We start from the raw sequence: 16804 nt of genomic DNA, 5'->3' as shown, positions 1-16804 counted from the left end.
GGCGTGAGTGCAGTTGCTGATGCGGCACTAGTAGTAGCATGCAAGTCCTCATAATGAGGTAAATAATTTTCTTCTTCTCCTGCTTCATTTTGACTTTCAAAGACATCCTACGATGGTACAACTCCTGATATATATTTTTTTAGTAAGTGGTAATATATTTTCTTGAGTTAGATATGTAAATAGTGATATCTTTTCTTAAGTAAGTGGTGACTTCTCTATTACAAAGAGACACAGTGGTGACACAGTGCGACCCGAAATCAACCGTGATAAATATGTGCTCACATCCTGATCTTGATCAATAACAAGAGGGGGGAGGATTTGTGATGCGCGGAACATCATACTTGACTTGAAACACTAAATCATATGTAAATTTTTGCACGTTAAGTCTATCATAAAATATATTAACTAATTCGACAAACGTAGTTGTAGAAAATTTAAGAAAAGAGAGAAATTTTATTGCTAGTTTATTGTTTGTGTTTCTTACATAAGTACTCTAGTGCTTAAATAGTGAACATTACATTTGCAGAAAAGTAAAGATTTAAACAATAAGATCATATAATTGATTTCACATCAAATCTTCAATCAATTAGCAAATCAATTAACAAATCAATTAGTCTAATTGATTTGCTACTTATAACATTCCATTCTCGGTCAATTATTAAATAAATTAGTCTAATTGGTTGATTTGTTACTGACTTTCCATATTTGAAAATATTTCTACAATCTTGATTGTCAAATCAATTACATGATTTTACTATTTAATTATTTCTTTTTCTACAAATGTAATTTTTACTATTTAAGCACTAGACGTCTTATGTAAGAAACACAACCAATAAACAAGCAATAAAAATTCTCTCTTTTCTCTAAATTTATTCATTGTATCAGAGCGGATTTTTTCATCTTAAAGAAACTGACTCACAATTTTCCGCTGCCTCCTCCAATGGTGGAAATAGCCATTGGAGAAGAACTCAAATGATTCTATAATATCATATTTCTCTAAATATTATTTATCACAAATCCCAGTGCGTTTTTTCATAGTTCTGTCGAATTTGTATCGAACATCGTCTTCGTGTCTCGATAGATTTATTTTTTCTCCTTTTTTTTTTACAAGCATCGGCTTCTGTCTCGACAAATTTCTTCCAACATTTCATCTCTTAAAAAATTATCACTTTTCACTTCAAGAGCTGAGCCAAGAGCCAAGAGCCAAGAGCCAAGAGCCAAGAGCCAAGAGCCAAGAGCCAAGAGCCAAGAGCCAAGAGCCAAGAGCCAAGAGCCAAGAGCCAAGAGCCAAGAGCCAAGAGCCAAGAGCCAAGAGCCAAGAGCCAAGAGCCAAGAGCCAAGAGCCAAGAGCCAAGTGTCAAGAGCCAAGAACCACTCCTCTAACTAAGTGAATCATGGATTTGAATCAGTCAAATTGAAAGAATGTCATCAACATTTTCACCTCCTCGACAACATCCTCTCCACTCTCATAGTTGCCCAAGTCATTTTTTATTAGGGGGCTAACATTCTCATCAAATCTCTTCTAAGTCGATTTGAGGAAGTATGTGGCAAGTTGGGCAATCTCAATATCTATTACCCAACTTGAGGGGGAGTGTAGAATTATCTCAAATATGGAAAGTCAATAGCAAATTAATCAAGTAGACTAATTGAGTTGCTAATTGACTGAGAATGAAATGTTGAGAAAGTCAGTAGCAAATTAATCAATTAGACTAATTAATTTGTAAATCAATCAATTAGACTAATTGATTTGTTAATTAATTGTTGATTGTCAAATCAATTACATGATTTTACTATTTAATTATTTACTTTTCTGCAAATGTAATTTTTACTATTTAAGTACTAGATGTCTTATGTAAGAAACACAACCAATAAACAAGAAATAAAATTTCTCACTTTTCTCTAAATTTCTTCAGTAACATTTGTGGGTAATCCAAAGTTTTGATTGAAGTTAAATGAAAAGACATTATACAATCAACAACAAATTTCCACTCTCCATTATAAAAAATCAATACTTCAACTGCAATAGAAAAATGAATGGATAAATAATACTATTGAAGAAGACATGCAATTATTCATTAAATATGGTGCTTTCGTGAGACGATTAGTCAGTCCCCTTCGCGCGAGACGATCATGCCCTTCACAAAACGATTAATCCCCTTCGCGAGACGATCGTGCCTTTCGCGAAAAGGGAAGACCCTTCGCGAGAAACCCCATCGTAAAGGAATGTCTCTTCGCGAGAAACCCCATCGCGAGAATCACATGAATTTTCTCTGAAACGAAACTGAATTAGAGCATCATTATCTGCAAACATCATCATCGACAAGATGAACTCATCTGTATGCATTTAAATAAACAATAAAAACAACAAACAAATCGAGTACCAGTTGTCACAGTGCTCGTGCTCATGATGGTGTTCGTCGAAGATCGCCGCCGTTTAGAGAGAAAGAGGAGAAGAGCGGGAAGAGAGAATGAGGAGGAAAGAAATAAAAAAAATAGGTCAAAGTTATATTAAATAGTAAGGGTATTCTCAACTTTTCACATATTTACTATCGCGTGACGATTCTCTCTCGCGTTACGCAAATGAAATATTTTCGTAAAAAAACTTTAAAGTGATTATCAAGGCCATTCACGAGCGCATTTAAAAAGGGTCATTTGGTCAAATTTCCCATGTAAAATATATTTTAAAATGATTTATTACAACACCCGCCATCTTTAAACCCTAACCCAATCACTCTTCTCTTTCATTTCACTTGAAGTAAAATTATATCTTTTCCCGCCCCTCTAGAATTCCTCTCGTCGAGCAAATCTACAGCTTGTTTCTTCAGTTAATTCTCTAGATCTGTTTGTAAGGTTTTAGAATCAGGATTTTGCAGCAATGTCAGGCCAATCTAATCCCCTCTGCTCCGAATTCTCAGCGGCCGAGGTTCGTTCTAGCTCAATCTTCCATCTATGTTTCATGATCCGATTCTTCGTTCCGAAACGCGTGACAAATCTCTACAAAAATATTTTCTTTAGAAGCTTACTTAGGCGTTGAAGTGCTGATGGATATTATGTCTATTGTTTCATTAGTTGGAGTTTTTAGCGGAAGACGAGATGATCGAGATCGTTCCAAATATGAAAATGGGCACTCTCAATTTTATTTGTGTACTTCTCTTTTCACTCTCTCTACTAATTCATGTTCAAACAAAATACATTCTTATGACACTTATTTAGGATAGTTTATATGATATTAACAGGGAGACCTTGGCCCTTTTCATCCACAACTAGCTGCTAAAGTACCTCTGTGGTTGGCTGTCGCTTTGAAGAAGAGAGGAAAATGTACAATTCAACCTCCAGAGTGGATGTCAGTTGGTAAGCTTGCTAATTCCTGACTTAATTTTGCCTATCCATTTAGTTAATCATTCTTCTTCTTCATTGCTTGACCTTCTTAGTTCAAATAGTCACTAGCAGTTTGACAGGTTGGGACAGATGAAAAACCAGACATAATAATACCGTACTTAAAAAGATCATTTACATTCTTGATGGAGATCTGACTTCCATTTGACATTTGACTAATTTTGTATTCAATGTTTTTTTTTCTATGCAACCTAGTTGAAAGCAAGAATTGAAACTGATTTTTATATGAACCCAACACATCAACTGACAATGGATGGTATCTCTTTTATCTACCAGATAAACCATTACAAATTGAGTTGTGGTTTCCTTCCTCTTATCCATCTCTGATCATCCAAATGATTGTATTGCACAACTAGGGGTCAGATTGACAGAATTATGTATCATCAAAACAATACATGTTTATGCATTGTTTTGCTAATTTTTAGAACTTTCTGGAAGCAGTAACACTCCACTAAGTAATTTGGATTAACATGCATGTCTAAATGACTTGCAGGTTTTAGGTTACTCCCTTTCATTTTGCGTCTTTCCTCTTTATCTGACATAGTTCTTCTACCTTACAAATAGTAAGACCTGCATTATAGATTTAAGCTTCTCATTGGTTTCTATGATGAACATTGTTGGGTTTGAAAGTATGTATCTTTCTTGTACAACTAATATTTGTTAGGTTTTCATGTACTTGAAAGTATTAACATATTGCTCCAAAAGGGAGCCATCAGTCATGTACAATAAGAAGGAAGCCTAGCTCAAGGTAAACTAGGTCTGTAACATAAGAAGTGTCCACAAAAGGAAGGAATCCAATAGAAATTCCCTAGAAAAGCATGAAGAAAAAAGGAAAAGAAGCTATAAAATCTAGTTCTTATTCCTTAAGCCCCCTCTTCTTCATTTCAGGTGTTCCAATGAAGTTAAACTCGTTACCTCTCTCCTGCCTTTCTAGTTTTCCATTGAAAATCTTCTTCTGTTACAAGGTCTTAGGAGCTTATTTGGCAAATTCAAGGCCTTGGGGGGTCACACAAGTCTCTTTAAAATTTCCATTCATTGCAGAAATGGCAATTTGTGATCATTAGGTGGGTCACTATAGGATCACAAATTTCCATTCATTCATTGCACTATAATAGTGGGTCAAAGGCTTCTATTTGACCCACTTGTTTAAGGATAACAAATTGAAGACAGAAAAAGAGAAAGGAAAAGCCCACCCTTACTGTAAATTCAATGTGAGTATCCTCATTAAGGAAAAATAGGCAATCGTCTATAAGGATGCACACAACATTGTACTTGAAACCTTCTAGTTGACCTGCCTATTTGGATTTATTTATTTTGAAAGGACGAATCATTTTCATTAGGTTAATTGGAAATAACCACTTAGTTATTCAAATAAGCAGAGATCAAACAAAGCCCAAGTAATTTTAACAAACCTTGGCATGTGAGACTAGCTAGCAAGTTGTGACGGAAACTCTCACTAATATTATTCTATTTGATCAGATAAATTGACACAGGTCTTGGAAGCAGAGCGAGATGATAAGGCTGTCTGTCAACCACTACCCTTTCATTATGTAGAAATTTCAAGGCTTCTATTTGACCAGTAAGAAGTTTATATTTTAATTTTTGCCATTATACATTGTGGTAGACTTGTTAAACATGTTTTATTTATTTATTTATTTTGTCCTTCATGTTTCCAACAGCGCTCGTGATGATATAGCTGATGTGTATATGGTAAGCTTGAGGAGATTCTTTCAGTTATGCTCTCTCCATGCATACGAGGGTTTCCCACACACACATGAGTGATTTTTTATTCCAGGTTAGGTCTCTTATCGAGGACATCAAGGATGTAAGGTTTCACAAGATTGGTACCGGCTTGGAGAAGATATCTGAGCGTACATCTGCATTGAAGGTCTCTCCTGTTTATATATATATATTATTCTGTCTGCATAATTATGAGCTACTCAGATTATGAACTTGTGGGGTGCAGTTTAAGAATGTATCTGCAATGGAAGTGAATATAGTGAGGCCTTTTGTTGTGAAGACACTTGAGACATTCTATAAACTAGATAGTCCTGATGGACAAGATGTAGCGGATAGGGGTGGTAGTACAAGCAGAAGAGTCCAACCACCACCAGCAGCAGCAGCAGCCAATACTTGGGCCAAAGTAAGTTAATCATGTTCTCTCTTTTTATTGGTCTATTTTTATCATAAACTTTGAATACTCATTATGCTTTTTGTTTCTCAGCGACCACTAAAACCTGGGAGATGATGAACTTTGAATTGTGACAAACTAACAATTGAAGATTTTTTCTGGCACGGAGCTCTAGGTAATTGTCGCTGTAATCTTAAGGTTGAACAAAGGAAATGAAGGTGTATTATTATTATTATTGTTTTTGTTATTGTTGACACCAGCTAACAAAGCAAGACACATAAAGGTGTGGAATAATAATGAAAACATTTGATAGAGAATCATCTGGTCATAGAGTAGTATAGGCTTAATTTACTAAGAGATTCAGTGGGGGGTGAGGGGTTTGAAAGAAGAAGCATTTGGAAAGAAAGAATCCGATTCAATAATAATAATAATAATAATACAATAGAAACTGTCTTTATTATGTATTAGCCAACATGACAGGTGTTCTAAACATCCTTTTTGTTGGTTATTTTTGGATCCAAATCCCAATTTGGAGCCTGAGAGCGATTTGGATCCAACTGCCAGAGAGTTTTTATGAATGATGAAATCAAATAAAGACATTTTCCTAATTAGTTAAATATAAAGTGGAATCTTTGTTGTCCTAAAACATCATTAGACGGCGTATTAGGCTGTGTTGATGTTGGGACACTTTGAGATGATGATGGGGGAATATGCATGGTGGGTCCCATCTCCTTAAAATCAAATAAATCCAATTATAGGAATTGAATGAATGGTTACTTGTCTGGTCCAAATTTTCAATTGGCCTTCCTCTAATCATTTCTATCAAGCCTTCTACTCTGCATTTATTTTCTTACTATTTTCATATTACTGTGTTTTCTAAGTAAAAATAAAATATATTTTATTTTATTTTCTTCTTAATATTTTCATTTTTTCCGTTCAGTATTGTAACACAAAGGCTTATTTTATTGTTGAAGGAGATCACAAGGGTAAATGGTTGGATCAAATTAAACTCATTTAAAATTATTACTATTATGCAAATATATTACATTTCGGTAAAAAGTGGTGAATATCTATGACTCGTGAAGTGAAACTCAACGTTTTTAACAAATAGATAACATAAAATAAAATATATTCTATATTTATTTTACAAGAATAGCTCTAACATTTTGTATTCTTGGTCATCTGTAAAGTGAATTAAAACCTTAATTTATTGTTATTTTGAATTATAACATAGATTAGGTAATTGACAAAACTTTTGATTAAGACATTGATTATTTCAAATTTGAAGATCATTTTATTCCTTAAAATTCAAAATAAACATTACACTAAAATTATAAATAAAAAATAAATATCAAAACTTTAGGCATGGTCTGGTATATTATTTCACCGATACTATAATATCAGTCAATTCATTAACTAAAATGTTTTTTATTTTACTTTATTTATATATATTAATATTATTTTATCAAAAATATTCATTATCTTATCAAAATTATTAATTATCATTATTTTTTTCTCCCATTTTTCAAATAATACTAATTCAAACAAGCTCTTGCATACAATTTAGGTCCAATCATTATAAATATTTCACATGGACAAGTTAATAATATATCACAACACTCCATTGTCATCTCTCTCTCTCTCTCAATCGTCTTCTTGATTGCAGGCCCTTCCTCTCTCTAGGATGCATTCGTTTTTCATTTACCCGTTTGGGTCTTCATTAAAGTATTCATTTTTTTCCATTCTGAAACTGAATTTCGATTTTTATTCTAGCTTATCTCTTCTTTCTTGATTGGGTTTTGCGCTTTTGTCTTGTAATTGGAATAACAAAATTAAAATTAAGAACTTGGTGAGTAATTGGGAATTGAGATGAACTGCGAAGTATGTACGACGGCCACCGGAGACACTTGGTTGAGAATTGTCGGCGGTCAGATCGGCGGTTACAGCCAAGACAGCGAACATGATTTGTCAGTGATGGTGAGAGACTTCTTAGAGAATGGAAGTAATAGTTCGACTGATTCAAGGAATAACAGTGACGGTGAAGCCGGACTCTCCGATCTATCTCACCTCGCCGACAGCATCTCGGTATTCTCTCTTTCTCTGTTCACATTATGATTCATATTTCCGGCGACCGGGAAAATCTCAAATTGGCTGTTGTTTGCAGTTTTACAAACATTCCGGCGAAGATGGTGAATACGAGAAGGAATTGACGTCGGTTATTAATTCCTTAATATTGTCCATAGTCAAGGAAACCGACCTTCACATATCAAGTCCATGTAAGGCGGCGAGCTGTTTACGATTTTATCTGGTGAAGCTTCTAAGACTTTCCGGCTATAACGCCGCCGTTTGTGTCTCTAAATGGAAGGGAAACGGAAAGAATGTTCCAGGAGGTACCCATGTTTCAAATTATGCAATTTATAACATGAAAGTAATAATAAAGATGATCTTGCTTGCTGATGCAGGGGATCACGAGTATATTGACATAATCAAGAATGATGATGATACAGAAAGATTGATTGTTGAAATCGATTTTCAGAGTCATTTCGAGATAGCAAGAGCGGTGAAATCATATAATAGGATATTGAATTCTCTTCCGGTGGTTTATGTTGGTTCTTTTTCAAAGCTTAAACAGCTACTGGTTTTAATGGTGGAAGCTGCTAGATCTTCTCTTAATCAGAATTCGATGCCTCTTCCTCCGTGGAGATCTCTCGGTTATCTGCTTGCCAAGTGGCAATCTCCTCATCGTCGACATCTGGGTCCAGATCAGGGACCATGTGGTGGTGGGTCTGCTGCTGGTATTTTACAACATCATGAACACTGTCGGAGCCATTTGAAGAGGCTGCGATCTTTAATTGTGTCGGAAATTGATGTCCAACGGTTGCTTAAACCGATGAATGCAAATACCCATCCAAGGCTCATGTGTTTTGAGAGGCCAATTTGACACTTTCCACTTATAATCATCCTTTTGTCAAATTTATAGATGTCTTTTTTTGATCAAACTCAAATTCAGATCCGAATCTGGGTGTTTTCAAATATGGTCTGATAGTAGTATAGTGTTCTTCCTTTAGGTTTCATCTATTGTTTGACATGATATCTTCTTTCTTTTGTTTGTGTGATTATCTCAATTTCATGAAGAATAAAACAAAAAATCAGCAACAATTGATTAAAATTGATTATGAAGTGTGATTATTAAGCATTTTTACAGATTAATGTCAAATTTAAGCATACGAGACAAATTTGTAGATAAAATGGGTGTTAAACTTTACCATGATTAAATAACTGCAAAATTGAGTATTTTTAAAATCTAAGATTAATTAATAATATAATTTTTTAGAGTTAAGTGCAAAATTTAAGCACAAGAGGTTTTTATCATGCTTCAATAATATGTGTACTTTGTTTTAATGATATGATAAATTAAGTGCTAAATAAGGTCTGAATAATTATTGTCAAATTACTCATTTCATTCATTAAAATATATTCTTATTTTATTAAATTTTAATTTTAAATATAAAATGTCATTTTAGTAACTAAACCATTTACAAAGTCAAATAACTTATTTTTTTATTCTATAATATATATTTTTTTGACAAAACTCAAAAAAAATCAAGATCACACAAATAAATAAATTTCTTAGATTGTTTCTCTTCAACAAGTGGGGGACATCATACAATCAAGCAAATGTGTGACATCTTCTTTTCAACATATTTCCATTGGAATGTATTTATTTGAATCCTATTATTCTTTTAAAGCTTGACAAATGTCACAAGACTGATATATATATATATATATATATATATATATATATATATATATATATATATATATATATATATATATATATATATTATGGGTTTGATAATTTATTATATACTAATCTCAATCTGTCTTAATTTTATTCAAACCTTAAACTCCTCTCGTCTTAAATTGAAGTCCCTTAAACAATAATTTTTTGATCTCTACCTGTCTACCAAAGGAATTTTCCAATCTCTTTGTTTATTTGTTATCATAGTCCTTAAATATAAATGTTGAAAGTCTAACTTTTTCATTGAAGTTTTGAATTTTTTGGGTTATGGGGGAACAGAGATATATATATGTTCTTTAAATTTACTTTGCTGTTTAATTTTATTTTATTATTTCTAGTAACATCAAGTAATATTATAAATGACTATAATTAATTAGCATAAATGGTCCTATGGTCTAGCGGTTAGGACATTGGACTCTGAATCCAGTAACCCGAGTTCAATTCTCGGTAGGACCTATATTTTAGTCATACCATGCTAATTAATAATTTTAATACTGCTACCCATTTAACAATTTTATTATTTCTGTGGAATTTAGAAATATATGACTTCCAGTAAAAACACTAGTAAAGTTTCTAATAACTTCCATAAACACACATTTGCTTCTCAAGATTTAGAATCAAGAAATATAGAGTTGGCTGGCTAATTGAAAACAATTAATCACAATTAGGTTGTGATTTACCTTTTATTAAAAATAAAATATAAAAAATACAAAATAATCCTACAAAGAATGAGTACGAACTTATAACATAAATCATTTAGTCTTATTCTCTACACGCCCTCTTGAAACAAGATGAATGAGTAAGTATCTATGAATATTGAGAAATTGAATTAAAAAATTCAACATCAAGCTTATAACCCTAAAGATAATACATATAGTTGATTTTCACTCGAATAAATAAAATCATTAGTATTTAAAAAACAAAATTTACAAACCTCTTTCTGATTTTCTTTTACTTCTCAATTTATAACTTATAAATTAAACAATACTATTTTTCTTCAAAAGTTGCATATATCATATGACTACAAAAATGATTGTAAAGCCAAAAAGTGGAATGATAGAAATGAAAAAATATTACAAACAAACAAAAGTTTTAAAAAACAAACAAGTATGGTTAAAATATGTAATCCTTCTAATGAGATGTCGAGTTTAATTTCATACACTACTACTCTAATAAATACAGTTCTTAAAGGAGATCGTTCATTAGTTTTTTTTTATCAAAATTGTCTGCACCAGTGTTTTCCACCATTATGCTATGTCGCTGGATTCGTCGGGAATGGTAAGTCCGGCGAGGTAGAGAACTGGACGAAAAGGAAGTTGGGATATTATCCGGTGAGTTTGAAGGAAGATTCTCAGTTTTGACACCAATATTTTGAAGTTATTGGATTTGTTGAAATCTGTAGTTTTTGTATCTTCCTATAATTCTGCATTTATGGAATAAAATCTAGATTATTAGCAGCTGGCAAGCTTTAATTTCCAAAGTCTTACAAAAGACATAATAATAGTCATAAAATGTTTTCCCTTGATTTGTTTGTGTAATAATCGTGCCTGCATAGATAGTGTGATGAAATGTGTCACACAATTCTGATTTAGCTACACTTGATCTAATTTCAATCTCAACAAATTAGCAATGAATCATATCGATCTCTCGTTCAATTAAACTGGGATTGAAGTCGTTTATAATCACACAGCAAACAACGTTGTAGAATTAAATATGTATATTTTAACATTATTCATCTTTGCAAGAAATAATTTATTCTTTGTTGTTTGATGAATTGAATATGAATTTGGTGGTATTTAGAATCAGAAGCAGGAAGAGGAAGAGGAAGAGGAAGAGGAATTAATTCCTTAATTACCTGTCTCAAAATATATGGTGACATCTCTAACATTTAATATACATTTTATTAAGAAGAGTGCTATGTTTTCCCACATCTTTATGCTAGAATTTTAATCATATGGATATATTCGATTAGAGTTGAACAAATAGTTGCTGGGTTCAGTTGCGTGGGCCTGTAACCCAATTGGGAGCATTAATGTTATGGAAAGGTTAATGGACCCTTGATGAGTAGAGTTGGGGAATTGGGAAATTTGATTGAATAACCCTCATAAGAGGGTTATTTCCACTTTTAACATGTCATTAATAATTTTATCATTTTTGACCTTTTGCCTTGGCAAAAAGTCAGTTTTACCCTTTATTAAAAAAAAAAAAAAAAATTTGATTTTCACCTTTCTTCTTCTCTTCTTTCGTTCTCCTTCCCTCTCACTCTTTTCAACTCTCTCTCTTTTCAACTCTCCCCCTCCTCCGTCTTCGACCGATCCAGCCTCCCTCTCCCCGACGACGAAAAACTCCCGAAACATCAACGGCGATCCAAATCCATGTAACCCTTCCTCTCCCCCGACCTCCGACGAGCCCTTGACGAAAAGCAGAACGACTATCCATTGAAGGTAAGTTTAGGGTTTTATCTTATATTCCATGCATGCTGAAATGGAAGAATGGTTTAGTGTTTATTGTTTAGTTTAGGTTTAGATTTATTGGCTGTTGCAGGTTGTCGAAGGCGAATGTGCATCTGTCGCAGACGAATACGCATCTGTCGCCTGCGACAGATGCGCATCTGTCGCCTGCGAATGCGCATCTGTCGCCTGCGAATGCGCATCTGTCGCCTGCGACAGATGCGCATCTGTCGCAGACGAATGCGCATCTGTCGCCTGCGACAGATGCGCATTCGCAGGCGACAGATGCATTTTTCGCCAGATGCATTTTTCGCCTGCGACCTTTTGTTTACTTGGTTGTTTGTACAAACAATGTTAGTTTGCTTTCTGACATTTTGATTTACTTATCAGATAACTCAGCACAAGTAAATCACAATGGGTGACTGAAAAATACTAGGCTAAACAATCCATCTTCTGCAGATGGTTTCACCGTTATATTTGCCAAAGCTAGAGATGAAAAGAAAACCAGCGGTACTTCCGGCGCCACCGCCCCTCCTCAATCCACATCAAATTATCAGTACCCTTCAGCGGTATATGTCTAAAGATCATACCTTTATAAAATTCATGGGATTCACACCCTTAATTCATTTATTCATTTGCAGGAGAAGAAAACTAGGTTTTGCTGTTTTTGAGATCAAGATCACCATGATTATAACGATAGATGATGATGATGATGGTGTCTTTATGGATGATGATGATCATCATGGCCGATGGCTCATAAAAGAGAGATAACAATGGATCAATCAATATGCATGTGTATTAATTAAAACGCTTGTGCTTGCCCGGCTCTAGTTTTTTTTTTTTTTTTAAGAACTCTTTTTATCTTATAATTAATTAATTCTTTCTTTAATATGGATTCTCCATGCATGGATAAATCATTGGTTAGATCGATCGATAGATAGATCTCTATTCTAATTAGGCTAGTTAGAAACAATTTGTTCATATCATTAATTATTAATTAATAGAGATGATTTCTTATAATCTAATGGTTCATTCATTAATCATAATCAAAATACTTGAAATTTAATAATTTAATGAGCAAATGTTTCTATTGCTCCTGGATTAATGAAAAGATTATCACTGTTTATAAGCATTGTTCATACCATTAGTAGTGATTTGATATATGTTGTAGGTTTCCAAAGAAGGGTTTCTTAAAAAGTTGATAAATGGGTTAAAAAAACAAGAACAAAGTAGCTAGAAACAATTTGTTTATACCATAAATACGAAATAATTAAAAACATAAATTAACCTTAATCAAACCACTAAAAATTTAATTAAAGTAACAAAACAGAGCAAGATGAATCATAGCCATCATTCCTCCATAAGCACCGGACAACATAGAAGAAGAAGACCGGTTATTTCCATCTTCGTCCGGTGACATAACTTGTGCTGAGTTATCTGATAAGTAAATCACAATGTCAGAAAGCAAACTAACATTGTTGGTACAAACAACCAAGTAAACAAAAGGTCGCAGGCGAAAAATGCATCTGGCGAAAAATGCATCTGTCGCCTGCGAATGCGCATCTGTCGCAGGCGACAGATGCGTATTCGTCTGCGACAGATGCGCATCTGTCGCAGGCGACAGATGCACATTCGCAGGCGACAGATGCGCATCTGTCGCAGGCGACAGATGCGTATTCGTCTGCGACAGATGCGCATCTGTCGCAGGCGACAGATGCGCATTCGTCTGCGACAGATGCGCATTCGCAGGCGACAGATGCACATTCGCCTTCGACAACCTGCAACAGCCAATAAATCTAAACATAAACCTAAACCATTCTTCCATTTCAGCATGCATGGAATATAAGATAAAACCTTAAACTTACCTTCAATGGATAGTCGTTCTGCTTTTCGTCAGGGACTCGTCGGAGGTCGGGGGAGAGGAAGGGTTACATGGGTTTGGATCGTCGTTGATGTTTCGGGAGCTTTTCGTCGTCGGGGAGAGGGAGGCTGGATCGGTCGAAGACGGAGGAGGGGGAGAGTTGAAAAGAGAGAGAGTTGAAAAGAGTGAGAGGGAAGGAGAACGAAAGAAGGGAAGAAGAAAGGGGAAAACCAATTTTTTTTTTTTTTTAATAAAGGGTAAAACTGACCTTTTGCCTTGGCAAAAGGTCAAAAATGATAAAATTATTAATGACATGTTAAAAGTGGAAATAACCCTCTTATGAGGGTTATTCAATCAAATTTCCCGGGGAATTTCCTCCTACGAGTCCGGTGTCTTGACATTTGACTATAACATTTTTTTTATAAATGTCATAAATAGACGGCCCAAATATTTTTGCTTCTTTTTGAAAATTTCCCGAAAATCAGCTTCTAAGAATACATATATATATTTATAAATGTCATAAATAGACGGCCCAAATATTTTTGCTTCTTTTAGAAAATTTCCCGAAAATCAGCTTCTAAGAATACATATATATATATATATATATATCTTTTCCAGGATCTTTTAACATTGACATCTCTTATATATATATATCTTTTCCAGGATCTTTTAACATTGACATCTCTTTTGCTAATTTTTATTTTATTTTTATAATTATTTTTAACATAGGCGGTCCTATGGTCTAGCGGTTAGGACATTGGACTCTGAATCCAGTAACCCGAGTTCAATTCTCGGTAGTACCTTAAATTTTTTTTTCAATTCTCGGTAGGACCTTAAATTTTTTTTTCCCACTTTTAGGTCGACTATTCTTAGGGGGATATGTAGTTTTAGATTGAAAGATTTAAAGGCTTTAATGTTCGTAACGGAGATATGTTTGTTCTTGTGCAACAACGTCTGGTTCAATATTATTCTTCAAAAAGCAGCAATAGTTAGCATCTTCATTCTGGATACCTTTAAATAATATTCAGAACAGAGCAAAAAAAAATGTGTATCAAAAGCATAAAATTAGCTCTAATCCAATGTTGCATACTCCCAAACCTTTCAGAAATGAACACGATCAGACAATTTTTCGAAAAGAAAAGAAAAAGGAGCATCTCGTCGTCATTGAGCCAGTTTGCAAATATCTTCATATTCAACAGCCTTAAGCACCCTTCCATCGTATATCCCCTTGTCAATTTGCACCTTGGCACAAAATTTGTTGGTATCAACCGCAATCAATTTGGCAAGAGACCCTCGATAAGCCCCATTAACGATTTTAACAAGTCCACCTATTTGAGGAATAACCGTCTCCAACTCTTCTTGGTCGATTCTCAGTACATGTTTGCTCTCAACCATCTCAATCTCCCCAACATATTTATCAATCACCTTCCGCACCACACCCTTTTGCTTATAATACCCTTTCTCGGCCAACACTTTGCTCATCACTTTCACTACAATTCCCTCGCATAACCAGTAGTCCTTTCTATTCATCCTCTCCTTTGCCATCTCTTGCTCCTTCATCAACTCATCCAAAGCACCACCACCACCACTACCACCACCCTTGCTAGCTCCGCCTCTGGATTCGGTTTCTAGCTCTTCGAATACTGGTTTTGTCGAACTCTCACCTCCTTTTTGTTTCATTAAAGGTTTGGAAGAAGATGATGCACCTAAATTAAATGCAATCTTCTCATTCGTCTCGTATTTCTCAAGAGCCTTTGGTGGAGGCGGCGGTTCTGAGTCGACTACAGCAGACTGTTCTTCAGCCTTCTCAATTTGTCTCTTGATGTCTCTTTCCTGCTTCTCTTCGTCCACTAAATCAGCTCTTGCTCGTTTGTTTTTCATCTTTTCCTTCAATAGAGTTTCGGAATCTCTATCTATGTAGGTGATAAACCAACCCTTGGGTGTCTCGTCCACTTTGCACTTGCCCATTCGTCCTAGGTACTTTACGAACTCGGTTAGGGTTGCCCATTGTGTGGAGTTCATGTGAATATGGTGTCGGTCGTTGATGTATTCGTTGTAGACAACAGTGGCTGCGATGCGGCTGAAACGATGGCTACGTTTCATGTGCTCCAAAAATGTACTTTCGAATTCTTCTGAATAGCCGTCGATGATGCGGTTAGGGTTTTGGCCAAATACTTGCATCTGGCGCTGGTGGCTCTCGCTCATACAGTGGCATTTAAACCCGTTTTCATCTCGACACTGTTTCTGGCACATCTGACAGTACCATCGGAGCTTCTGCAGACCCTTGGCTTTGATTCGGTTGGCTATGGCCTTTGGAGTTAGAAAGTCATTCTTCCCCATCAGAACCCTTCAACAAATTATCAAGAGTAAGTATGTAAGTATGTGGCATTGCATATTGTTCGAAAAAGACATCCAAATTTGTTTCAAGCATTAGCGTACAAAGTTGTTTTCACAGAAAGCTGATTTGATAATTTAACACTAGAAGACACATAATGTCTATGAAGACACCGAAATGTACATGTTCTAGACACTTTTACTGTTGATGATAGATCCCCAGCTGTTAGACTTCTAAAGATTAGGTGATTTGTTTGTTTAAATTGCCAAATCGACCAAACTGCAGGCATATGGTTTTGGTTTGAACGCATAATCCAAATCCAAATCCTTCAAATTTGTCTAAAGCTCACCTAGTGTAGCAAAATCTAAAAGATCAAATATATTCTTTGAAAGCGAAGTACCAAATTAAGATGATATAGTGAGAAAGACTGAAATATCAAATTAGGTTTGTAGATATTATAAACGAAGGAGACACCAGTAAGATTAATAAATTAAACAGATCAGATCCAAAGAGAGATTGAATTGGAGAATTCATTAAGAATTCTTAACATGTGTTATCACATTCAAATCGATAAAATTATATTTTGTAGAACCAGAGATTGAAGATTAGATGAGGCTCACCTGAAATTATTGTTATTGAAACAAAGAACAGTGTGCGTCAGACGTCCGCAGAGTCTACGCCGATGAAGAACTGGATTTAGCGATCGCAAAGCCGGGCGTTGCTGTTGACGACGCCTGAAGATGAAGCGAATCCCCAAATGTTAGGGCTGGCGATTTTTATTGAGAGAGAAGCAGCCGAGTCAGGGGAAAGAATATATATATGAAGGATG

The 16804-nt window shown here is 34.8% G+C and overlaps 3 protein-coding genes and 2 non-coding genes across 5 annotated transcripts; 4 read left to right on the top strand and 1 right to left on the bottom strand.

Annotated features, from left to right (window-relative positions):
* The first annotated feature begins 2732 nt into the window (after nucleotides 1-2732).
* On the top strand, nucleotides 2733-5841 carry LOC124931666 (DNA replication complex GINS protein PSF2). The gene is made up of 8 exons (XM_047472188.1): nucleotides 2733-2923; nucleotides 3070-3144; nucleotides 3237-3351; nucleotides 4876-4975; nucleotides 5076-5106; nucleotides 5192-5284; nucleotides 5363-5539; nucleotides 5621-5841. Exons 1-8 carry the CDS (start codon nucleotides 2876-2878, stop codon nucleotides 5642-5644), a joined length of 663 nt encoding a protein of 220 aa, XP_047328144.1. The 5' UTR covers nucleotides 2733-2875; the 3' UTR covers nucleotides 5645-5841.
* A 1328-nt stretch (nucleotides 5842-7169) lies between these two features.
* LOC124931238 lies at nucleotides 7170-8589 on the top strand. The gene is made up of 3 exons (XM_047471663.1): nucleotides 7170-7612; nucleotides 7692-7917; nucleotides 7990-8589. Exons 1-3 carry the CDS (start codon nucleotides 7397-7399, stop codon nucleotides 8466-8468), a joined length of 921 nt encoding a protein of 306 aa, XP_047327619.1. The 5' UTR covers nucleotides 7170-7396; the 3' UTR covers nucleotides 8469-8589.
* Nucleotides 8590-9713: 1124 nt separating this feature from the next.
* On the top strand, nucleotides 9714-9785 carry TRNAQ-CUG. Its single transcript has one exon. It is a non-coding gene; the product is annotated as a tRNA-Gln (tRNA).
* Nucleotides 9786-14371: 4586 nt separating this feature from the next.
* Nucleotides 14372-14443, top strand: TRNAQ-CUG. Its single transcript has one exon. It is a non-coding gene; the product is annotated as a tRNA-Gln (tRNA).
* A 140-nt stretch (nucleotides 14444-14583) lies between these two features.
* On the bottom strand, nucleotides 14584-16761 carry LOC124932087 (KIN17-like protein). Its single transcript, XM_047472692.1, has 2 exons — nucleotides 16596-16761; nucleotides 14584-15987 (listed from the first exon to the last, which is right to left on the bottom strand). The coding sequence occupies exon 2, from the start codon at nucleotides 15978-15980 to the stop codon at nucleotides 14802-14804; it is 1179 nt and encodes a 392-aa protein (XP_047328648.1). The 5' UTR covers nucleotides 15981-15987; nucleotides 16596-16761; the 3' UTR covers nucleotides 14584-14801.
* Nucleotides 16762-16804: the final 43 nt, after the last annotated feature.

The sequence above is a fragment of the Impatiens glandulifera genome, chromosome 3, assembly GCF_907164915.1.
Source record: "Impatiens glandulifera chromosome 3, dImpGla2.1, whole genome shotgun sequence".
NCBI lineage: Eukaryota > Viridiplantae > Streptophyta > Magnoliopsida > Ericales > Balsaminaceae > Impatiens > Impatiens glandulifera.
Note: the sequence above shows the minus strand (reverse complement) of the source record. Positions and strands in the feature narration are given on the sequence as shown.

Coding starts and splice junctions, on each gene's coding strand:
- LOC124931666 (XM_047472188.1), top strand. CDS start 2,876: ATGTCAGGCCAATCTAATCCCCTCTGCTCCGAATTCTCAGCGGCCGAG. Junction 5,285..5,362: donor AGCGTACATCTGCATTGAAG/GTCTCTCCTGTT, acceptor TGTGGGGTGCAG/TTTAAGAATGTATCTGCAAT. Junction 5,540..5,620: donor CAGCCAATACTTGGGCCAAA/GTAAGTTAATCA, acceptor TTTGTTTCTCAG/CGACCACTAAAACCTGGGAG.
- LOC124931238 (XM_047471663.1), top strand. CDS start 7,397: ATGAACTGCGAAGTATGTACGACGGCCACCGGAGACACTTGGTTGAGA. Junction 7,613..7,691: donor ACCTCGCCGACAGCATCTCG/GTATTCTCTCTT, acceptor TGTTGTTTGCAG/TTTTACAAACATTCCGGCGA. Junction 7,918..7,989: donor CGGAAAGAATGTTCCAGGAG/GTACCCATGTTT, acceptor TTGCTGATGCAG/GGGATCACGAGTATATTGAC.
- LOC124932087 (XM_047472692.1), bottom strand. CDS start 15,980: ATGGGGAAGAATGACTTTCTAACTCCAAAGGCCATAGCCAACCGAATC.